At 58.3% G+C, this 26,191-nt stretch overlaps 1 protein-coding gene across 1 annotated transcript in view; it reads right to left on the minus strand.

Moving 5' to 3' along the window:
• GNAI2 (G protein subunit alpha i2) overlaps nucleotides 1-25,111 on the minus strand; it is a 34,655-nt gene extending 9,544 nt beyond the window's left edge. Inside the window, exons 1-2 of the mRNA XM_073562557.1 lie at nucleotides 24,781-25,111; nucleotides 247-289 (exon numbers count right to left, since the gene is read on the minus strand). Coding sequence (XP_073418658.1) covers nucleotides 247-289; nucleotides 24,781-24,898 — 161 coding nt within the window. The 5' untranslated portion in view covers nucleotides 24,899-25,111. The remainder of the gene's footprint in view (nucleotides 1-246; nucleotides 290-24,780) is intronic.
• Nucleotides 25,112-26,191: the final 1,080 nt, after the last annotated feature.

Here is a 26,191-nt window from a genome sequence, read left to right on the forward strand (position 1 = left end):
TGGGCACAGATTATGTGGTACTCGAGGCGCCTGGGCACAGATTATGTGGTACTATAGGTGCCTGGGCACAGATTATCTGGAAAGTTGCAGATGAGGACTGTCCGCCATCATGGCAGGGGACATCCTGACCTTTGGCTCGGACATTAGACCATCTGATAAACCCCACAAAATCATCAGGAACCAAAGAGACATCAGACATATGGACACCACGAGATAAAACTATGGCAGGGCGGATTGGAGTCTTACTTCATCTGTTTGACAATTGTGCTTTTCCCAGATTCTCCCGCACCTAAAAAAACAAGAAACGGGACACGGTTACAAGGGGCTTCAGGTGACGGCTACACCGCATGCTGCTCATCGTACAGACATGTGGTGGGCGACCATGTCCACGCCCGTGGTGTCGCCTCCTTGGTACATGAATACTGCAGACTATCCTTACACATTACGCTGCGCAGTTTTCAGCTTTCTTGGCCATGGCACAGTCAGCCATATTGTAGTTTTCCTTTACGCTCAGCTGCAGCCAGCTCCAGGGGCCACAGCCAGAGACACCTCCAGGGGCCGGGCATGTGTGGGTACAGCGGCCGCAGCCAGCTCCAGGGGCCGGCCATGTGTGGGTACAGCGGCCGCAGCCAGCTCCAGGGGCCGGCCATGTGTGGGTACAGCGGCCGCAGCCAGCTCCAGGGGCCGGCCATGTGTGGGTACAGCGGCCGCAGCCAGCTGCAGGGGCCGGCCATGTGTGGGTACAGCGGCCGCAGCCAGCTGCAGGGGCCGGCCATGTGTGGGTACAGCGGCCGCAGCCAGCTGCAGGGGCCGGCCATGTGTGGGTACAGCGGCCGCAGCCAGCTCCAGAGGCCGGCCATGTGTGGGTACAGCGGCCGCAGCCAGCTGCAGGGGCCGGCCATGTGTGGGTACAGCGGCCGCAGCCTGCTCCAGGGGCCGGCCATGTGTGGGTACAGCGGCCGCAGCCAGCTGCAGGGGCCGGCCATGTGTGGGTACAGCGGCCACAGCCAGCTGCAGGGGCCGGCCATGTGTGGGTACAGCGGCCGCAGCCAGCTGCAGGGGCCGGCCATGTGTGGGTACAGCGGCCGCAGCCTGCTCCAGGGGCCGGGCATGTGTGGGTACAGCGGCCGCAGCCAGCTCCAGGGGCCGGCCATGTGTGGGTACAGCGGCCGCAGCCAGCTGCAGGGGCCGGCCATGTGTGGGTACAGCGGCCGCAGCCAGCTGCAGGGGCCGGCCATGTGTGGGTACAGCGGCCGCAGCCAGCTGCAGGGGCCGGCCATGTGTGGGTACAGCGGCCGCAGCCAGCTCCAGGGGCTGGGCATGTGTGGGTACAGTAGCCGCAGCCAGCTCCAGGGGCCGGGCATGTGTGGGTACAGTGAGCAGCAGCCAGCTCCAGGGGCCGGCCATGTGTGGGTACAGCGGCCACAGCCAGCTGCAGGGGCCGGCCATGTGTGGGTACAGTGGCCGCAGCCAGCTCCAGGGGCCGGGCATGTGTGGGTACAGTGGCCGCAGCCAGCTCCAGGGGCCGGCCATGTGTGGGTACAGCGGGCCGCAGCCAGCTCCAGGGGCCGGCCATGTGTGGGTACAGCGGGCCGCAGCCAGCTCCAGGGGCCGGCCATGTGTGGGTACAGCGGGCCGCAGCCAGCTCCAGGGGCCGGCCATGTGTGGGTACAGCGGGCCGCAGCCAGCTCCAGGGGCCGGCCATGTGTGGGTACAGCGGCCGCAGCCAGCTGCAGGGGCTGGGCATGTGTGGGTACAGTAGCCGCAGCCAGCTGCAGGGGCCGGCCATGTGTGGGTACAGTGAGCAGCAGCCAGCTCCAGGGGCCGGCCATGTGTGGGTACAGCGGCCACAGCCAGCTGCAGGGGCCGGCCATGTGTGGGTACAGTGGCCGCAGCCAGCTCCAGGGGCCGGGCATGTGTGGGTACAGTGGCCGCAGCCAGCTCCAGGGGCCGGCCATGTGTGGGTACAGCGGGCCGCAGCCAGCTCCAGGGGCCGGCCATGTGTGGGTACAGCGGGCCGCAGCCAGCTCCAGGGGCCGGCCATGTGTGGGTACAGCGGGCCGCAGCCAGCTCCAGGGGCCGGCCATGTGTGGGTACAGTGGCCGCAGCCAGCTCCAGGGGCCGGCCATGTGTGGGTACAGTGGCCGCAGCCAGCTCCAGGGGCCGGCCATGTGTGGGTACATCGGCTGCAACCAGCTGCAGGGGCTGGGCATGTGTGGGTACAGCGGCCGCAGCCAGCTCCAGGGGCCGGGCATGTGTGGGTACAGCGGGCCGCAGCCAGCTGCAGGGGCCGGCCATGTGTGAAAATATCAAAGCAGCGGAGCAGGAGAGGAGACGAGACGCAGAGTGAAGGTCTCCTCATTATCATAGGATTAATCACTCAGCTGACCGTCCAGAGGAATGCGAGTGCGGCCCACCGTGGGGTACGAGATGGGGGCGACCGATGGGGTCTGCTGGCAACTGAGGAGTTAAACCCACATGGTGTTAGAGACGGAAAATCCAGCAATCAATGAAGGATCAGCACAGATAATGGCGGACACCGCCAGAGGCGTTATCTCCATCTCCGATCCCACACGCTCAGTGACAGCTGGTCCAGCCTGATACCAACATGTGTCCCGGGCAGTTGACAAGGAAAACTTTGTTTCTCCGCTGCAGCCCTGGCGGCGGCACCAACTGTCCCCCAACTCCACACCATGGCACCCCGCAGGACGCACCGGGCCTCGCCATCCCGCACCGGGCCACGTCACCCTGCAGGACGCACCGGGCCTCGCCATCCCGCACCGGGCCACGTCACCCCGCAGGACGCACCGGGCCTCGCCATCCCGCACCGGGCCACGTCACCCCGCAGGACGCACCGGGGCTCGCCATCCCGCACCGGGCCACGTCACCCCGCAGGACGCACCGGGGCTCGCCATCCCGCACCGGGCCACGTCACCCCGCAGGACGCACCGGGCCTCGCCATCCCGCACCGGGCCACGTCATCCCGCAGGACGCACCGGGCCTCGCCATCCCGCACCGGGCCACGTCACCCCGCAGGACGCACCGGGCCTCGCCATCCCGCACCGGGCCACGTCACCCCGCACCGGGCCACGTCACCCCGCAGGACGCACCGGGCCTCGCCATCCCGCACCGGGCCACGTCACCCCGCAGGACGCACCGGGCCTCGCCATCCCGCACCGGGCCACGTCATCCCGCAGGACGCACCGGGCCTCGCCATCCCGCACCGGGCCACGTCATCCCGCAGGACGCACCGGGCCTCGCCATCCCGCACCGGGCCACGTCACCCCGCAGGACGCACCGGGCCTCGCCATCCCGCACCGGGCCACGTCACCCCGCACCGGGCCACGTCACCCCGCAGGACGCACCGGGCCTCGCCATCCCGCACCGGGCCACGTCACCCCGCAGGACGCACCGGGCCTCGCCATCCCGCACCGGGCCACGTCACCCCGCAGGACGCACCGGGCCTCGCCATCCCGCACCGGGCCACGTCACCCCGCAGGACGCACCGGGCCTCGTCATCCTGCAGGACGCACCGGGCCTCGTCATCCTGCAGGACGCACCGGGCCTCGCCATCCCGCACCGGGCCACGTCACCCCGCAGGACGCACCGGGCCTCGTCATCCTGCAGGACGCACCGGGCCTCGCCATCCCGCACCGGGCCACGTCACCCCGCAGGACGCACCGGGCCTCGTCATCCTGCAGGACGCACCGGGCCTCGCCATCCCGCACCGGGCCACGTCATCCTGCAGGACGCACCGGGCCTCGCCATCCCGCACTGGGCCACGTCACCCCAGACTCTGCGTTCCTCTGCAATGCGCATCACGGGCACATTAGCCCTGTGAGCAAAGCGATTATCAGATAAGAGGTGATAATCTGATTGTCTGAGCACCTAATCCCCAGAAAATCTCTCCCGACACCCAAAAAGTGGATCCCGTCTGCCAGCCACTTAGTGCCAGCTTTAGGGCCATGATCCATGTTTCCTGACTTTTCGTTGAGCAGGATTGCTGCGGGTGATGCCACGTCTGTATGCCATGAAGGTAAAACCATTGCTCTGTGAGCGACGACCATCTCACTTCTGCACCACATTGTGACACTAGAGACTTGTACATGGGACGCTGATCTGACAGAATACCGCTCCATGTGACCGCGAGCAGCAGTCAGGGAGACCTCTCTGGTTTGTCCTCATATGACCTGAAAATGATCAACTAGTGGCGTTATAACCCTGGGAGTAAACCGGCGAGCACAACCCCCATCTGTGGACGTCGGGCCCTCAGACCATCCTCATGTAGTCGGTTTCTAACCATTTGTGCAGACACATGCACACTTGTGGCCTGCTGGAGGTCATTTTGCAGGGCTCTGGCAGTGCTCCTCCTGTTCCTCCTTGCACAGAGGCGGAGGTAGCGGTCCTGCTGCTGGGTTGTTGCCCTCCTACGGCCCCCTCAACGTCTCATGGCGTACTGGCCTGTCTTGTGGTAGCGCCTCCAGCCTCTGGACACTACGCTGACAGACACAGCTACCCTTCTTGCTACAGCTCGCATTGATGTGCCATCCTGGATGAGCTGCACTACCTGAGCCACTTGTGTGGGTTGTAGAGTCCGTCTCTTGCTACCACGTGTGTGAAAGCACAACCAACATTCAAAAGTGACCAAAACATCAGCCAGAAAGCATTGGTACTGAGATGTGGTCTGTGGTCCCCACCTGCAGAACCACTCCTTTATTGGGGGTGTCTTGATAATTGCCAATAATTTCCATCTGTTGTCTATTCCATTTGCACAGCAGCATGTGAAATTGATTGTCAATCAGTGTGGCTTCCTAAGTGGACAGTTTCATTTCACAGAAGTTTCATTTACTTGGAGTTATATCCTGTTATTTCAGGCTGAGTTCACACGTAGCGGTTTTTTCGCGTTTCCGCGGCGGTTTTAACCGCGCGATTTTGCTGCGAAAACGCGAAAAATAAGCATCCCATGCAATCCTATGGGATTCCGCAATGCTGTGCTAATGCTGAGGTTTTTCCAATGAAGCTAAAATTAAATGATTCAGAAATACACTCTATACATTGATAATGTGGTAAATGACTATTCTAGCTGCAAACGACTGGTTTGTAATGTAATGTCTTCATAGGTGTATAGAGGCCCATTTCCAACAACCATCACTCCAGTGTTCTTATGGTACTTTGTGTTTGCTAACTGTGTAAGAAGGCTAATGGATGGTTAGAATACCTTTGAAAACCCTTGTGCAAGTATGTTAGCACAGCTGAAAACAGTTTGGCTGATTAGAGAAGCTATAAACCGGACCTTCCATGGAGCTAGCTGAGAGTCTGGAGCATTACATTTGTTGGTTCCATTAAACTCTCAAAATGGGCAGAAAAAAAGAACTTTCATGTGAAACGCGAGCCTTTTCTTGATCTTAGAAATGAAGGCTATTCCATGTGAGAGATTGCCAAGAAACTGAAGATTTCCTACAACGGTGTGTACTACTCCCTTCAGAAGAGAGCACAAACAGGCTCTAACCAAAGTAGAAAGAGATGTGGGAGGCCCCGCTGCACAACTGAGCAACAAGACAAGTACATTAGAGTCTGTAGTTTGAGAAATCGACGCCTCACAGGTCCTCAACTGGCAGCTTCATTAAATAGTACACGCAAAACACCATTGTCCACGTCTACAGGGAAGAGGCGACTCCAGGATGCTGGCCTTCAGGGCAGAGTGGCAAAGAAAAAGCCATATCTGAGACTGGCTAATAAAAGGAAAAGATTAATATGGGCAAAAGAACACAGACATTGGACAGAGGAAGATTGGAAAAAAGTGTTATGGACAGACGAATCCAAGTTTGAGGTGTTTGGATCTCACAGAAGAACATTTGTGAGATGCAGAACAACTGAAAAGATGCTGGAAGAGTGCCTGACGCCATCTGTCAAGCATGGTGGAGGGAGTGTGATGGTCTGGGGTTGCTGTGGTGCTGGTAAAGTGGGAGATTTGTACAAGGTAAGAGGGATTTTGAATAAGGAAGGCTATCACTCCATTTTGCCATGCCATACCCTGTGGACAGCGCTTGATTGGAGCCAATTTCATCCTACAACAGGACAATGACCCAAAGCACAACTCCAAATTATGCCAGAACTATTTAGGGGAGAAGCCGGCAGCTGGTATTCTATCTGTAATGGAGTGGCCAGCGCCGTCACCAGATCTCACCCCCATTGAGCTGTTGTGGGTGCAGCTTGACCGTATGGTACCAAAAAGTGCCCATCAAGCCAAACCGACATGTGGGAGGGGCTTCTGGAAGCACAGGGTGAAATTTCTCCAGATTACCTCAGCAAATTAACTGCTAGAATGCCAAAGGTCTGCAATGCTGGAACTGCTGCGAAGGAGCATTCTGTGACGAAAGCAAAGTCTGAAGGAGAAAATTATTATTTGAAATAAAAAATCTTTTTTTCGAACCTTGTCAGTGTCCGGACGAGATTTTACATTCATTTGGCAAATCATCTGATTAATAAAAGTATGAGTTTTCATGGAAAACCCAAAATTGTCTAGGTGACCCCAAACTTTGGAACGGTAGTGATGGAAAATTTACGTTTCTCAGTCACCAATAATTCGATGGAGAAAAAATCGCGCTGTATCTTTATAAATTCAGGATCCTTCACCTTCTGAAAGGACGACACTGAAGACGATCAGTAATAAGTTTGTGCACCCGTCTAGACCAGGGGCTCCCCAACTCCAGACCTCAAGGCCCACCAACAGGTCATGTTTTCAGGATTTCCTTTGTATTGCACAGGTGAAGCAATTATCACCTTGGCAATACTAAGGAAATCCTGAAAACATGACCTGTTGGTGGGCCTTGAGGTCTGGAGTTGGGGAGCCCTGGTCTAGAACACGACGCAGGATGGATGTATTTCACATAAACCACCCAAACGGAGCCATGTCAGCCGCCCCTCAATCCCCGTATTCAGTTGGTCGTGCCCGATGTGGGCGCATCCGGCAGATCTGTGCAGTCATCCATCGCCTCCGCCGCACTCCCAATTGTTACCATTTACTGCTGTCTATAGAAACGAGACTCAGGACTACTATCACAACCGCTGTGTAGGACGTGACCAAGACACGAGCACGATGAGAGTACTCCGACATAATATACCCGTACGCAGGCCGGACTGAGCATGGAAACCAAGGAGGGCAGCCGCCACCATGTGCGCGAGCCCACCAGCCCGTCCCGGGCAATCCTTGTCAGATGGGGACCCGGACTGTTTGACTTGGGAGAGGCATATCTGATAGAAATGGCCAGGGTCCCATCGGAGAAGGATCACCTGGTTGGGGCTGGTGGACTCACGCATGTGCAACCTGGACAGCAGTAATGCAGCTTTCACATGTCCAGTGGTTGCACATCTTACTGCATGGCTGCTCTCTGGTTACAGAATACTGCAGCGGCTCCTGTTCACACTTGCAGCGTTCTGTTAGTTGAAAAGAAAAAGAATCCAAGCAGCTCCTAACATGTAGGCCGACTACTAGTGACCTTATACGCTGCCGCCATGTCCATGGACTGACCACCATGACTATAACACAGCCACCATGTACAAGGACTGACCACCATGACTATAACACAGCCACCATGTACAAGGACTGACCACCATGACTATAACACAGCCACCATGTACAAGGACTGACCACCATGACTATAACACAGCCACCATGTACAAGGACTGACCACCATGACTATAACACGGCCACCATGTACAAGGCCTGACCACCATGACTATAACACAGCCACCATGTACATGGACTGACCACCATGACTATAACACGGCCACCATGTACAAGGACTGACCACCATGACTATAACACAGCCACCATGTACAAGGACTGACCACCATGACTATAACACAGCCACCATGTACAAGGACTGACCACCATGACTATAACACAGCCACCATGTACAAGGACTGACCACCATGACTATAACACAGCCACCATGTACAAGGACTGACCACCATGACTATAACACAGCCACCATGTACAAGGACTGACCACCATGTACAAGGACTGACCACCATGACTATAACACAGCCACCATGTACATGGACTGACCACCATGACTATAACACGGCCACCATGTACAAGGACTGACCACCATGACTATAACACGGCCACCATGTACAAGGACTGACCACCATGACTATACCACGGCCACCATGTACATGGCCTGACCACCATGACTATAACACGGCCACCATGTACATGGACTGACCACCACGACTAAAATACGGCCACCATGAACAAGGACTGACCACCATGACTATACCACGGCCACCATGTACATGGACTGATCACCATGACTAAAATACGGCCACCATGTACATGGACTGACCACCATGACTATAAAACGGCCACCATGGACGAGGACTGACCACCATGACAAACACGGCCACCATGTACATGGACTGACCACCATGATTATAACACGGCCACCATGTACATGGACTGACCACCATGACTATACAGTGCCTACAAGTAGTATTCAACCCCCTGCAGATTTAGCAGGTTTGATAAGATGCAAATAAGTTAGAGCCTTCAAACTTCACACAAGAGCAGGATTTATTAACAGATGCATAAATCTTACAAACCAAAAAGTTATGTTGCTCAGTTAAATTTTAATAAATTTTAAACATAAAAGTGTGGGTCAATTATTATTCAACCCCTAGGTTTAATATTTTGTGGAATAACCCTTGTTTGCAATTACAGCTAATAATCGTCTTTTATAAGACCTGATCAGGCCGGCACAGGTCTCTGGAGTTATCTTGGCCCACTCCTCCATGCAGATCTTCTCCAAGTTATCTAGGTTCTTTGGGTGTCTCATGTGGACTTTAATCTTGAGCTCCTTCCACAAGTTTTCAATTGGGTTAAGGTCAGGAGACTGACTAGGCCACTCCAACACCTTGATTTTTTGCCTCTTGAACCAGGCCTTGGTTTTGTTGGCTGTGTGCTTTGGGTCGTTGTCTTGTTGGAAGATGAAATGACGACCCATCTTAAGATCCTTGATGGAGGAGCGGAGGTTCTTGGCCAAAATCTCCAGGTAGGCCGTGCTATCCATCTTCCCATGGATACGGACCAGATGGCCAGGCCCCTTGGCTGAGAAACAGCCCCACAGCATGATGCTGCCACCACCATGCTTGACTGTAGGGATGGTATTCTTGGGGTCGTATGCAGTGCCATCCAGTCTCCAAACGTCACGTGTGTGGTTGGCACCAAAGATCTCGATCTTGGTCTCATCAGACCAGAGAACCTTGAACCAGTCTGTCTCAGAGTCCCCTCCTAGTGATCATGAGCAAACTGTAGACGAGCCTTGACATGACGCTTTGAAAGTAAAGGTACCTTACGGGCTCGTCTGGAACGGAGACCATTGCGGTGGAGTACTTTACTTATGGTATTGACTGAAACCAATGTCCCCACTGCCATGAGATCTTCCCGCAGCTCCTTCCTTGTTGTCCTTGGGTTAGCCTTGACTCTTCGGACAAGCCTGGCCTCGGCACGGGAGGAAACTTTCAAAGGCTGTCCAGGCCGTGGAAGGCTAACAGTAGTTCCATAAGCCTTCCACTTCCGGATGATGCTCCCAACAGTGGAGACAGGTAGGCCCAACTCCTTGGAAAGGGTTTTGTACCCCTTGCCAGCCTTGTGACCCTCCACGATCTTGTCTCTGATGGCCTTGGAATGCTCCTTTGTCTTTCCCATGTTGACCATGTATGAGTGCTGTTCACAAGTTTGGGGAGGGTCTTAAATAGTCAGAAAAGGCTGGAAAAAGAGATAATTAATCTAAACATGTGAAGCTCATTGTTCTTTGTGCCTGAAATACTTCTTAATACTTTAGGGGAACCAAACAGAATTCTGGTGGTTTGAGGGGTTGAATAATAAATGACCCTCTGAATAAACTTTTCACAATTTTAAAAAAAAATTAAACAAAGAAATAACATTCTTTTTTGCTGCAGTGCATTTCACACTTCCAGGCTGATCTACAGTCCAAATGTCACAATGCCAAGTTAATTCCGAATGTGTAAACCTGCTAAATCTGCAGGGGGTTGAATACTACTTTTAGGCACTGTAACGTGGCCACCATGTACTTGGACTGATCACCATTACTAAAATACGGCCACCATGTACATGGACTGACCATCACGACTAAAATACGGCCACCATGTACATGGACTGACCACCATGACTATAACACGGCCACCATGTACAAGGACTGACCACCATGACAAACACGGCTACCATGTACATGGACTGACCACCATGACTAAAATACGGTCACCATGGACGAGGACTGACCACCATGACTATAAAACGGCCACCATGGACAAGGACTGACCACCATGACTAAACTACGGCCACCATGTACATGGACTGACCACCATGACTAAACTACGGCCACCATGTACATGGACTGACCACCATGACAAACACGGCCACCATGTACATGGACTGACCACCATGATTATAACACTGCCACCATGTACATGGACTGACCACCATGACTATAACGTGGCCACCATGTACTTGGACTGATCACCATTACTAAAATACGGCCACCATGTACATGGACTGACCATCACGACTAAAATACGGCCACCATGTACATGGACTGACCACCATGACTATAACACGGCCACCATGTACAAGGACTGACCACCATGACAAACACGGCCACCATGTACATGGACTGACCACCATGACTAAAATACGGTCACCATGGACGAGGACTGACCACCATGACTATAAAACGGCCACCATGGACAAGGACTGACCACCATGACTAAACTATGGCCACCATGTACATGGACTGACCACCATGACTAAACTACGGCCACTATGTACATGGACTAACCACCATGACTAAACTACGGCCACCATGTACATGGACTGACCACCATGACTATAAAACGGCCACCATGTACATGGACTGACCACCATGACTAAAATACGGCCAACATGGACTGACCACCATGACTAAACTACGGCCACCATGCACATGGACTGACCACCATGACTAAACTACGGCCACCATGCACATGGACTGACCACCATGACTAAACTACGGTACCATGTACATGGACTGATCACCATGACTAAAATACGGCCACCATGTACATGGACTGACCACCATGACTAAAATATGGCCACCATGTACATGGACTGACCACCATGACTAAAATACAGCCACCATGTACATGGACTGACCACCATGACAAACACGGCCACCATGTACATGGACTGACCACCATGATTATAACACTGCCACCATGTACATGGACTGACCACCATGACTATAACGTGGCCACCATGTACTTGGACTGATCACCATTACTAAAATACGGCCACCATGTACATGGACTGACCATCACGACTAAAAATACGGCCACCATGTACATGGACTGACCACCATGACAAACACGGCCACCATGTACATGGACTGACCACCATGACTAAAATACGGCCACCATGTACATGGACTGACCACCATGACTAAACTACGGCCACCATGTACATGGACTGACCACCATGACTAAAATACAGCCACCATGTACATGGACTGACCACCATGACAAACACGGCCACCATGTACATGGACTGACCACCATGACTAAAATACGGCCACCATGTACATGGACTGCCCACCATGACTAAAATACGGCCACCATGTGCATGGACTGCCCACCATGACTATAAAACGGCCACCATGTGCAAGGACTGACCACCATGACTATAACGTGGCCACCATGGACAAGGACTGACCACCATGACTATAACACGGCCACCATGTACATGGACTGACCACCATGACTAAAATACGGCCACCATGTACATGGACTGACCACCATGACTATAAAACGGCCACCATGTACATGGACTGGCCACCATGACTATAAAACGGCCACCATGGGCAAGGACTGACCACCATGACTATAACGTGGCCACCATGGACAAGGACTGACCACCGTGACTATAACGTGGCCACCATGGACAAGGACTGACCACCATGACTATAAAACGGCCACCATGTACATGGACTGACCACCATGACTATAACACGGCCACCATAGACGGGGACTGACCACTATAATTATAACAGCCGTCATGGATGAGGACTGACCACCATGTTAACTCTTCGTTCTATTTGGACACTTGTGATTGGACGATTTTCGGATTGTGTCTATTTAAAACAAGAGCTTTGTTCCTCTGATGTCATCAGCTGAACTTCCTGCGCCCGTCCGTCCCTTCCTGCCCCTGCAGTGGGGGCTTATTACTAAGTGATGGGGGAGGGGAGGATGTGGATGCAGCCGGCTGCACTGATGCCACCTGAAATTAACGCTGCCCCGGACCCCGAGCTTTACGTCGGGGCGCAGGGCGCGCGCAGCTTCTCCGGGACACTGCACACGCTCAGTTCCTCTTGCAGCTGAGTAGTAGAAGACGAGGGCAGGAAGCGGGGGTCCTTCCTGAGCCGCACCCAGCGCAGAGCGTCAGCCACCGCAAGCTCTTATCATGGAGTCTGAGTGTCACAGAGGACCCCAAAACTGAAGTGTCAGGGTGGGCCTCTGTGATCCCGGGCCCTGCCGCAGCAAGGTCTCGTGTCCCATAAACTCAGGCCTAGGGGAAAAAAAAAAGTCTCTTGGGGGACGCGTGGAGTATGTGCAGGACAGAGGGTAGTCCGGAGATCAATCATAAGGAAAGGTCGGATCCTCACTCACCAGCGGAGTGGCAGCACCTCTCACCACACGCGCCAGCAGAAGATGGGACAGGATATTTGGGGGTCCGGGACCCTACATCCAGACCAATCAGGGTAACATCACAGAAGCAGTGTGATCGCATCTCCACCGCCTGCTTCACGAATGCAGAGAGCGGCAGCCCGTGCCCCCTACTCCGGCCCCCCAAACCTGGCACAGGACCCGGTGACCACGGCAAAAGCAGATTACAGCCACCGGCATGGAGTCATTCCAAGTCCCAATATTCACACTGTCTCACATCGGAGGCCGGAGGATACGTCGGGTGAGGCCCACATGAAGGACGGTGCTGGCTCGGGGTCTGCGCTCGACCCCACATTTGTGACTGCAATGTTGAGAAGCTGCGCTCCGAGGCTCCTGCAGTGACAGCGGCCAGAGACGAGGGAAAGAAACCCGACATCCTACCAAATAAACCCAGCAGCTGCCGCGCGGGGGTCCACGCTGCCCCCCACGGGATCTATCCAGGGTGCGCTGCTGGTTACATGGCCCAGAGCCCGTGACCCCTGCACCCACCACCCCACTATAAAGCCCCCCCAAAGCAAACTTGTCCTGCACCAACCCCTGCCACAACACGGGCGCTACAGAGCAGCGCTCCTACAGCCGGCCATCATGTCCCAGTGATCAGCCACCATCTCAGGCTGGAGAAACTGCCAATGGAAGCCCACCAGGCCACCATGCCCCCCACACCCACCTCCGGGGGCTTCTCACAGTGAGTGCACCAGGAGAATAGTGAGTGCAGCTCTGGGGTATAATACAGGAGGTAACTCAGGATCAGTAATGTAATGTATGTACACAGTGACTGCACCAGCAGAATAGTGAGTGCAGCTCTGGAGTATAATACAGGAGGTAACTCAGGATCAGTAATGTAATGTATGTACACAGTGACTGCACCAGCAGAATAGTGAGTGCAGCTCTGGGGTATAATACAGGAGGTAACTCCGGATCAGTAATGTAATGTATGTACACAGTGACTGCACCAGCAGAATAGTGAGTGCAGCTCTGGAGCATAATACAGGATGTAACTCAGGATCAGTAATGTAATGTATGTACACGGTGACTGCACCAACAGAATAGTGAGTGCAGCTCTGGAGTATAATACAGGATGTAACTCAGGATCAGTAATGTATGTACACAGTGACTGCAACAGCAGAATAGTGAGTGCAGCTCTGGAGTATAATACAGGATGTAACTCAGGATCAGTAATGTAATGTATGTACACAGTGACTGCACCAGCAGAATAATGAGTGCAGCTCTGGGGTATAATAAAGGATGTAACTCAGGATCAGTAATGTACTGTATGTACACAGTGACTGCACCAGCAGAATAGCGAGTGCAGCTCTGGGGTATATTACAGGATGTAACTCAGGATCAGTAATGTAATGTATGTACAAGGTGACTGCACCAGCAGAATAGCGAGTGCAGCTCTGGAGTATAATACAGGATGTAACTCAGGATCAGTAATGTAATGTATGTACACAGTGACTGCACCAGCAGAATAGTGAGTGCAGCTCTGGAGTATAATACAGGAGGTAACTCAGGATCAGTAATGATACGAGGCGCCCTCGGTGGCATTTCTTCCTTTTCTGTGATTTTCCCTCCGTTCGGAGACAGAGCGGCCATTGATTGAGCAGGTGCAGGGAGACGGCTGCAGAGGAGGCGCATGATCGGATCCAGCCGCCTTTAATAATGAGGGTCTCTGTGGCAGATAAGGGCAGTGACAGCTCCTGGCACACTGCGGCAGATCCTCTCTGTGGACAGATCACGCACAGTGACAGGAAGCTGCTGTTTACAGGGCCTGCCATGTGCACGTACGCCCAGCACGCAACCATGGGGCGGCTGCAGGGTGATGTGCGACAGACGCAGTAAACAATGAAGACGCCCCCGAGAGGAGATTGATATCCATTCTTGGAAAAGTTGGGTGACAGGCGTTCTGGTCACCCAGCTTTCCCAGGAGCGGAGGACGAGTCCTGGGCCCTCCAGCACTTGGTGGTCGCCCGCTCCCATTGTCGGCAGTGATTGCCCAGCGGCCCCCTCCTCGGCTCCATTTCCTGCCTTTCTGCTGTGAATCTCATAAAGGGAAGTGTCCGGCGGGTGCAGGAAGGGGAGCGGCGTCACTGCCACCGCGGCCTCGCCGGCTGCTACCCTGCTCAAGTGCGCTGGACAGGAAGGGGGAAGGGCGGCGATAGCGGAGAACGAGCCGCAACGAGAGCCAGATACATGACGGCAGCAGAGACTATGGCCGGGCACTGCGCTCTATGGTCCCCTGTTATCAGCCATCTCATTGTGCAAAACACAGGCGCCATGAAAACGACCCGCCGCAGAGGACGCCCTCACCTGGGGCTGTAACCAAAGAACCCGGCAGAGCGGCGACTGTCAGAGAAATGGCTGATAACAGAGAGCGATGGCAGGGAGCGTACCTGCACCTCCGGCATCATTAACCGACTGCCGGCCCACCCTGTGGCCCACCCCGCGGAGGTCGGGTGCCACATGTCGGCTCTTTTCCTTTTCGGTTTAGTACGGAGTATTTTGAGTTTTCCGCTGCTCCCCTCCCCCATATACGAGCCCCCATCATCCGCAGCGTCCCCCCCATCATCCGCAGCGCGCCCCCCCCATCATCCGCAGCGTCCCCCCCTCCATCATCCGCAGCGTCCCCCCCTCCATCAGCCGCAGCGTCCCCCCCTCCATCATCCGCAGCGTCCCCCCCTCCATCATCCGCAGCGTCCCCCCCTCCATCATCCGCAGCGTCCCCCCCTCCATCATCCGCAGCGTCCCCCCCTCCATCATCCGCAGCGTCCCCCCCTCCATCATCCGCAGCGTCCCCCCCTCCATCATCCGCAGCGTCCCCCCCTCCATCATCCGCAGCGTCCCCACCATCATCCGCAGCGTCCCCACCATCATCCGCAGCGTCCCCACCATCATCCGCAGCGTCCCCACCATCATCCGCAGCGTCCCCCCCTCCATCATCCGCAGCGCCCCCACCATCATCCGCAGCGTCCCCACCATCATCCGCAGCGTCCCCACCATCATCCGCAGCGTCCCCACCATCATCCGCAGCGTCCCCACCATCATCCGCAGCGTCCCCACCATCATCCGCAGCGTCCCCCCCATCATCCGCAGCGTCCCCCCCATCATCCGCAGCGCGCCCCCCCCCCATCATCCGCAGCGCGCCCCCCCCCCATCTACCAGAGCACGGTGCGAGCAGACCCCGGGCGCCCTGTAATTACACCCGGCCACCCGCGTTAACCCTTCCCGACCCACCGAACGTTACATGCCGAGGGTGGAACAGTCCCATCCCGAACCGCAGAGTGCGGCTTCCTCTAACTGATCATGTGCTACAGCGGGAGGGGCGCAGCCCCAAATCTGCAGCATAATGTGCCGTGGGGGCCGAGACCCTGCCACATGCACAAAACAACATGTCCACCCTCAGGGATCGGCCCATCACCGGCCACAGACGGACGCCCCATGATCAGCTTCCTTACAATGTCGCCAGTGTCAGGAATCTCCATGTCCCCATGATAACTACTACTGTCACAGGCGCGGGGAGACCTGAGGCCACAGCCGGGGTGGTCGGTGCTGGCAGTGCCCGGCCTGTGCGGTACCGGGTGTGCTGGATGGATCAGCACCGCAAAGAGAAACGGGACTCATTAACCCCCTCACCACCAGACAAGAGGGGAAGCGGGGGGCCCCGGTGGCACAACCTGAAGAGACCTTGTGGTTTCTCTCCTCGGCATTGTCGGGATCTCTGCTTGCTGTCAGTGAATCAGATATTGTTGAAATTCAGAGTCTGAGCTGAGACTCGTCACAGCTGAAGGTTCGTTACAGTTCTGTCCAGTCGGCACAATCCTCTGTGGACTCCACATGCACCGACAATGTCACACCGCCCTCACACTGGGGGTCTCACGGGGCACGGCTCTGCAGGTGACCCCCGCACATGGGGCTGCAGCGGTGATGGGGATCATCAAACCGCACGTTTCCCATGGATGAGGAGGGACAAGCGGAGACGATTACATAGAGACTGTGTGCGAGGAGCCGGGATTGGCCACCAAGGCCTCCACAGGAGGGAGGGTCCACCGGAGACCCCCGCAAGCACAACCTTATAAAGTCCGACCCCAGATGTTGCAGCCTGGACCCCAAAGGACTTTGCCCTCAGGCAGAATCTGGCTGCCAAGTGCAGCACGAAGAAGCCGAAGCGACTGCTAAGAGATCAGTAAACAGCGCGCGTCAGGAGCCGTGATACCAGGAACCCCCCAGGCCCGGGGACCCCGGAAGCACAGAGCCCCACCCCCAGCAAGCCCGGCAACCACGGAAGCAAAGAGCCCCCCCCCCCAGCACAGCCCCAGAAGCACAGAGCCCCCCCCGCCCCCAGCAAGACTGGGGACCCCGGAAGCACAGAGCCCCCCCCCCCCCAGCAAGACCGGCAGCCCCGGAAGCACAGAGCCCCCCCCAGCAAGCCCGGCAGCCCCAGAAGCACAGAGCCCCCCCCGCCCCCAGCAAGACTGGGAACCCCGGAAGCACAGAGCCCCCCCCCCCCCAGCAAGACCGGCAGCCCCGGAAGCAAAGAGGCCACCCCCAGCACAGCCCCAGAAGCACAGAGCCCCCCCCCGCCCCCAGCAAGACTGGGAACCCCGGAAGCACAGAGCCCCACCCCCAGCAAGCCCGGCAACCACGGAAGCAAAGAGGCCACCCCCAGCACAGCCCCAGAAGCACAGAGCCCCCCCCGCCCCCAGCAAGACTGGGGACCCCGGAAGCACAGAGCCCCCCCCCCAGCAAGACCGGCAGCCCCGGAAGCACAGTGCCCCCCCCAGCAAGCCCGGCAGCCCCAGAAGCACAGAGCCCCCCCCGCCCCCAGCAAGACTGGGGACCCCGGAAGCACAGAGCCCCCCCCCCCCCCCAGCAAGACCGGCAGCCCCGGAAGCACAGAGCCCCCCCCCCCCCCCAGCAAGCCCGGCAGCCCCAGAAGCACAGAGCCCCCGCAACAAGCCCGGCAGCCCCAGAAGAACAGAGCCCCCGCAACAAGCCCGGCAGCCCCAGAAGCACAGAGCCCCCCCCCCCAGCAAGCCCGGCAGCCCCAGAAGCACAGAGCCCCCGCAACAAGCCCGGCAGCCCCAGAAGCACAGAGCCCCCTCCAGCAAGCCCGGGGACCCCAGACGCCCTCCCCGTAGGCCCGGTGGACCCAGGAATAAAGCTAACCCCACCTGCAGGCCCAGAGACCCCAGAGGTAAAGCCACAACCCCATCTCCGAAGGCCTGACAACCTCTGGAGCAAAGCCACCCCCCTTCCCCCCACCTCTTTGGACATGGGAGCAAAGCCATGACCTCATCCCCGCAAACCCGGTGACGCCAAGAACAAATCCCCCACCACCACTCCGCAGACCTCGGTGAACCCAAGGGCAAACCCGTGCCGCGGCCCAGACCGAGACGTCCTCATAGGGGCTACAGAAAATAAAGCGCACCCCTGCTCCGGCCGCAGAAGTAACGGGACCTGTGACCTCAGGAGACGGACCCCGATCAGGTGATCGCCGCGCTCGTCACAGATGTTCTGTCTGATGATTAAATCCTGGCAGAGCCACGACGGACATCATCACCCAAAGGGTTAATAGACGTGTGGCCCCTTCCCGGCGTGGGAAGAAACGGCAAATAAAAATAGAGCGCCCGAATGACGAGACCCCAGAGGAGATCAGTCTGTCCCTTCCTCACCATTCCCAGGCTCGCTCCAGGCTATGAACAGCCCAATCCTCTCCTGCTCGGAGGTCGTTACAATGTAGCAGTGCAGCGGATTGTTTGGACTGGATACAACTGTAACAAACCCTCAGCTGTGTGAGCAGGAGACGGCCAGGAGTCTGCGCAGGTAAACAATGGTGAGGAGGTGAAGAGACGGCGGTCACTGACCACTCCTCCTCCATCATGGCAACGTCTGCGGCCGGATAAACACCACATTCTGCTGCTGAGACGTCCCGAGTGACGGATACATCAATAAACGAGCGCGGACCACCCTGCGGTCACAGGGAGCGAGGAGGAAGGCGGCCCGGCAGCAGAAGAGTTACTCCGGGCACAATGACTATTCGGACCAAGCCATGTCGTGGAGCGCGGCAAAGCCCGGTGGTGGCAGCGCTGCAGAGAGCCAGCCACTAACGGAAACATCACCCTGTGACGCCGGCTCCGACAGAGGAGAACTACTCAGCCCAGCAGACCGTGGGGAGCGGTGCAGCTCGGGGGCCGCCAGCATCGCAGGCATCTGACATATAAAGGGGCATTTACTGGACAGGACGGCGGCCGCAGCGCTAATCTCGGGGCACGCGGAGTCACCACTGAGAAAAAGGCCGGAAAAACATCAGGACCGCGACGGCGACTGCTCCCCTCCCCCACAGCTGGGCCGAAAAAGCAGAAGTGCGGAAATCATGGCAAGAAACGAGGAAGAGTCCGGGGGAGGCGGCAGCGGCACCTGTAATCATGGCAGCCACGTAACATCACAGACGGCAGGATGCGGCCCCGCTGCCGCCCAAGGCTTCCTGCCATCTTCTCACAGAGCAAGTCACAGGAAGCGGCGGAGCAGCCGAGGACCGCCAGTCACGGAGGAGACCACTGCGATCACCGCCAGCCCCACAGTCACGGAGGAGACCACGGCGATCACCGCCAGCCCCACAGTCACGGAGGAGACCACTGCGATCACCGCCAGCCCCACAGTCACGGAGGAGACCACGGCGATCACCGCCAGCCCCACAGTCACGGAGGAGACCACTGCGATCACCGCCAGCCCCACAGTCACGGAGGAGACCACTGCGATCACCGCCAGCCCCACAGTCACGGAGGAGACCACGGCGATCACCGCCAGCCCCACAGTCACGGAGGAGACCACGGCGATCACCGCCAGCCCCACAGTCACGGAGGAGACCACGGCGATCACCAGCAGCCCCACAGTCACGGAGGAGACCACTGCGATCACCGCCAGCCCCACAGTCACGGAGGAGACCACGGCGATCACCGCCAGCCCCACAGTCACGGAGGAGACCACGGCGATCACCGCCAGCCCCACAGTCACGGAGGAGACCACGGCGATCACCGCCAGCCCCACAGTCACGGAGGAGACCACGGCGATCACCGCCAGCCCCACAGTCACGGAGGAGACCACGGCGATCACCGCCAGCCCCACAGTCACGGAGGAGACCACTGCGATCACCGCCAGCCCCACAGTCACGGAGGAGACCACGGCGATCACCGCCAGCCCCACAGTCACGGAGGAGACCACGGCGATCACCGCCAGCCCCACAGTCACGGAGGAGACCACGGCGATCACCGCCAGCCCCACAGTCACGGAGGAGACCACGGCGATCACCGCCAGCCCCACAGTCACGGAGGAGACCACGGCGATCACCGCCAGCCCCACAGTCACGGAGGAGACCACGGCGATCACCGCCAGCCCCACAGTCACGGAGGAGACCACGGCGATCACCGCCAGCCCCACAGTCACGGAGGAGACCACGGCGATCACCGCCAGCCCCACAGTCACGGAGGAGACCACGGCGATCACCGCCAGCCCCACAGTCACGGAGGAGACCACGGCGATCACCGCCAGCCCCACAGTCACGGAGGAGACCACTGCGATCACCGCCAGCCCCACAGTCACGGAGGAGACCACGGCGATCACCGCCAGCCCCACAGTCACGGAGGAGACCACGGCGATCACCGCCAGCCCCACAGTCACGGAGGAGACCACGGCGATCACCGCCAGCCCCACAGTCACGGAGGAGACCACGGCGATCACCGCCAGCCCCACAGTCACGGAGGAGACCACGGCGATCACCGCCAGCCCCACAGTCACGGAGGAGACCACGGCGATCACCGCCAGCCCCACAGTCACGGAGGAGACCACGGCAATCACCGCCAGCCCCACAGTCACGGAGGAGACCACGGCGATCACCGCCAGCCCCACAGTCACGGAGGAGACCACGGCGATCACCGCCAGCCCCACAGTCACGGAGGAGACCACGGCGATCACCGCCAGCCCCACAGTCACGGAGGAGACCACGGCGATCACCGCCAGCCCCACAGTCACGGAGGAGACCACGGCGATCACCGCCAGCCCCACAGTCACGGAGGAGACCACGGCGATCACCGCCAGCCCCACAGTCACGGAGGAGACCACGGCGATCACCGCCAGCCCCACAGTCACGGAGGAGACCACGGCGATCACCGCCAGCCCCACAGTCACGGAGGAGACCACGGCGATCACCGCCAGCCCCACAGTCACGGAGGAGACCACGGCGATCACCGCCAGCCCCACAGTCACGGAGGAGACCACGGCGATCACCGCCAGCCCCACAGTCACGGAGGAGACCACTGCGATCACCGCCAGCCCCACAGTCACGGAGGAGACCACTGCGATCACCGCCAGCCCCACAGTCACGGAGGAGACCACGGCGATCACCGCCAGCCCCACAGTCACGGAGGAGACCACGGCGATCACCGCCAGCCCCACAGTCACGGAGGAGACCACGGCGATCACCGCCAGCCCCACAGTCACGGAGGAGACCACGGCGATCACCGCCAGCCCCACAGTCACGGAGGAGACCACGGCGATCACCGCCAGCCCCACAGTCACGGAGGACACCACGGCGATCACCAGCAGCCCCACAGTCACGGAGGACACCACGGCGATCACCAGCAGCCCCACAGTCACGGAGGACACCACGGCGATCACCGCCAGCCCCACAGTCACAGAGGAGACCACGGCGATCACCGTCAGCCCCACAGTCACGGAGGAGACCACGGCGATCACCGCCAGCCCCACAGTCACGGAGGAGACCACGGCGATCACCGCCAGCCCCACAGTCACGGAGGAGACCACGGCGATCACCGCCAGCCCCACAGTCACGGAGGAGACCACGGCGATCACCGCCAGCCCCACAGTCACGGAGGAGACCACGGCGATCACCGCCAGCCCCACAGTCACGGAGGAGACCACAGCGATCACCGCCAGCCCCACAGTCACGGAGGAGACCACGGCGATCACCGCCAGCCCCACAGTCACGGAGGAGACCACGGCGATCACCGCCAGCCCCACAGTCACGGAGGACACCACGGCGATCACCAGCAGCCCCACAGTCACGGAAGAGACCACGGCGATCACCGCCAGCCCCACAGTCACGGAAGAGACCACGGCGATCACCGCCAGCCCCACAGTCACGGAGGAGACCACGGCGATCACCGCCAGCCCCACAGTCACGGAAGAGACCACGGCGATCACCGCCAGCCCCACAGACACGGAGGAGACCACGGCGATCACCAGCAGCCCCACAGTCACGGAGGACACCACAGCGATCACCGCCAGCCCCACAGTCACGGAGGAGACCACGGCGATCACCGCCAGCCCCACAGTCACGGAGGAGACCACGGCGATCACCGCCAGCCCCACAGTCACGGAAGAGACCACGGCGATCACCGCCAGCCCCACAGTCACGGAGGAGACCACGGCGATCACCGCCAGCCCCACAGTCACGGAGGAGACCACGGCGATCACCGCCAGCCCCACAGTCACGGAGGAGACCACGGCGATCACCGCCAGCCCCACAGTCACGGAGGAGACCACGGCGGTCACCAGCAGCCCACCACAGTCAGATATGAGAAATGGACAAACATACATAAGGCATGGGGGGGCAGACGGCCGGGCGGTCCAGGGGACGCAGAGGGGGGCAGACGGCCGGGCGGTCCAGGGGACGCAGACGGCCGGGCGGTCCAGGGGACGCAGAGGGGGGCAGACGGCCGGGCGGTCCAGGGGACGCAGAGGGGGGCAGACGGCCGGGCGGTCCAGGGGACGCAGAGGGGGGCAGACGGCCGGGCGGTCCAGGGGGACGCAGAGGGGGGCAGACGGCCGGGCGGTCCAGGGGACGCAGAGGGGGGCAGACGGCCGGGCGGTCCAGGGGACGCAGAGGGGGGCAGACGGCCGGGCGGTCCAGGGGACGCAGAGGGGGGCAGACGGCCGGGCGGTCCAGGGGACGCAGAGGGGGGCAGACGGCCGGGAGGTCCAGGGGGACGCAGAGGGGGGCAGACGGCCGGGAGGTCCAGGGGGACGCAGAGGGGGGCAGACGGCCGGGAGGTCCAGGGGGACGCAGAGGGGGGCAGACGGCCGGGAGGTCCAGGGGGACGCAGAGGGGGGCAGACGGCCAGGCGGTCCAGGGGACGCAGAGGGGGGCAGACGGCCGGGCGGTCCAGGGGACGCAGAGGGGGGCAGACGGCCGGGCGGTCCAGGGGACGCAGAGGGGGCGTATGGCACATAGATGATAAAAATGTTATGGAGGTAAAGTGGGGAGCAGATAAATGAGTCAGATGTATAAATAAGGGCACATGTGTACAGGGGGGAATATACACACACCCTGTATATAGAGACCCCCGTATACACACACCCTGTATCTAGATACCTCCGTATACACACACACCCTGTATATAGAGACCCCGTATACACACACCCTGTATATAGAGACCCCGTATACACACACACCCTGTATATAGAGACCCCGTATACACACACACACCCTGTATATAGAGACCCCCGTATACACACACACCCTGTATCTAGATACCTCCGTATATACACACACCCTGTATATAGAGACCCCGTATACACACACACACCCTGTATATAGAGACCCCCGTATACACACACCCTGTATCTAGAGACCCCCGTATACACACACACCCTGTATATAGAGACCCCCGTATACACACACCCTGTATATAGAGACCCCGTATACACACACCCTGTATATAGAGACCCCGTATACACACACCCTGTATCTAGAGACCCCCGTATACACACACCCTGTATCTAGAGACCCCCGTATACACACACACCCTGTATATAGAGACCCCCGTATACACACACACCCTGTATATAGAGACCCCCGTATACACACACCCTGTATATAGAGACCCCCGTATACACACCCTGTATATAGAGACCCCCGTATACACACACACCCTGTATCTAGAGACCCCCGTATACACACACACCCTGTATATAGAGACCCCCGTATACACACACACCCTGTATATAGAGACCCCCGTATACACACACCCTGTATATAGAGACCCCGTATACACACACCCTGTATATAGAGACCCCCGTATACACACACCCTGTATATAGAGACCCCGTATACACACACCCTGTATATAGAGACCCCCGTATACACACACACCCTGTATCTAGATACCTCCGTATATACACACACCCTGTATATAGAGACCCCCGTATACACACACACACCCTGTATATAGAGACCCCCGTATACACACACACCCTGTATATAGAGACCCCCGTATACACACACCCTGTATATAGAGACCCCGTATACACACACCCTGTATATAGAGACCCCCGTATACACACACCCTGTATATAGAGACCCCGTATACACACACCCTGTATATAGAGACCCCCGTATACACACACACCCTGTATCTAGATACCTCCGTATATACACACACCCTGTATATAGAGACCCCCGTATACACACACACACCCTGTATCTAGATACCTCCGTATACACACACACCCTGTATATAGAGACCCCCGTATACACACACCCTGTATATAGAGACCCCGTATACACACACCCTGTATATAGAGACCCCGTATACACACACCCTGTATATAGAGACCCCGTATACACACACCCTGTATATAGAGACCCCCGTATACACACACCCTGTATATAGAGACCCCCGTATACACACACCCTGTATATAGAGACCCCCGTATACACACACACCCTGTATATAGAGACCCCCGTATACACACACACCCTGTATATAGAGACCCCCGTATACACACACACCCTGTATATAGAGACCCCCGTATACACACACCCTGTATATAGAGACCCCGTATACACACACCCTGTATATAGAGACCCCCGTATACACACACCCTGTATATAGAGACCCCCGTATACACACACACCCTGTATATAGAGACCCCGTATACACACACCCTGTATATAGAGACCCCCGTATAGACCGCACTCACCCAGCAGCAGCAGCTTTACCTCCCGCGCCGCCTTCTCTCCGTCCTCCCGCAGGTTTTTGTCGATGTTCTTGGATCTCTCGGCCGCCGCTTTGTCCTCGGCGCTCACCGTGCAGCCCATGGCGGCGATATGTCGCGACAACGCCAACCGTCCCGAGAGAGCGTTAGACCGAGAGCCCCGGGCCCCGCCGCGACTCCCGTGCGCCTCCACCCCCGCGATAGCCGCGATATCCCCTGCGACAGAGAGACAAGAATCCGCGACCGCCCGACACCCGAGCCAGACACACAAGTGGGGGACGCCCAGCGGGAGAGCGCGCCCGCCTGGAGCTCCGCCCACACCACGCCCGAGAGCCCCGCCCCCAACCACACCCCGTGCGAAGCTCCGCCCACAGCAGAGCCGTTATGTGAGGGAAGGACCGGAGCGGCGGCGGGAGGAGGAGCGATACCGAGAGTCACCAGAACAGAGGGAGGAGGAGCGATACCGAGAGTCACCGGAACAGGGGGAGGAGGAGCGATACCGAGAGTCACCGGAACAGGGGGAGGAGGAGCGATACCGAGAGTCACCGGAACAGAGGGAGGAGGAGCGATACCGAGAGTCACCGGAACAGGGGGAGGAGGAGCGATACCGAGAGTCACCGGAACAGAGGGAGGAGGAGCGATACCGAGAGTCACCGGAACAGAGGGAGGAGGAGCGATACCGAGAGTCACCGGAACAGAGGGAGGAGGAGCGATACCGAGAGTCACCGGAACAGGGGGAGGAGGAGCGATACCGAGAGTCACCGGAACAGAGGGAGGAGGAGCGATACCGAGAGTCACCGGAACAGGGGGAGGAGGAGCGATACCGAGAGTCACCGGAACAGGGGGAGGAGGAGCGATACCGAGAGTCACCGGAACAGAGGGAGGAGGAGCGATACCGAGAGTCACCGGAACAGAGGGAGGAGGAGCGATACCGAGAGTCACCGGAACAGAGGGAGGAGGAGCGATACCGAGAGTCACCGGAACAGGGGGAGGAGGAGCGATACCGAGAGTCACCGGAACAGGGGGAGGAGGAGCGATACCGAGAGTCACCGGAACAGGGGGAGGAGGAGCGATACCGAGAGTCACCGGAACAGGGGGAGGAGGAGCGATACCGAGAGTCACCGGAACAGGGGGAGGAGGAGCGATACCGAGAGTCACCGGAACAGAGGGAGGAGGAGCGATACCGAGAGTCACCGGAACAGAGGGAGGAGGAGCGATACCGAGAGTCACCGGAACAGGGGGAGGAGGAGCGATACCGAGAGTCACCGGAACAGAGGGAGGAGGAGCGATACCGAGAGTCACCGGAACAGGGGGAGGAGGAGCGATATCGAGAGTCACCGGAACAGAGGGAGGAGGAGCGATACCGAGAGTCACCGGAACAGAGGGAGGAGGAGCG

The sequence above is a fragment of the Dendrobates tinctorius genome, unplaced genomic scaffold (assembly GCF_039654945.1).
Source record: "Dendrobates tinctorius isolate UK_male_01 unplaced genomic scaffold, ASM3965494v1 ptg000357l, whole genome shotgun sequence".
NCBI lineage: Eukaryota > Metazoa > Chordata > Amphibia > Anura > Dendrobatidae > Dendrobates > Dendrobates tinctorius.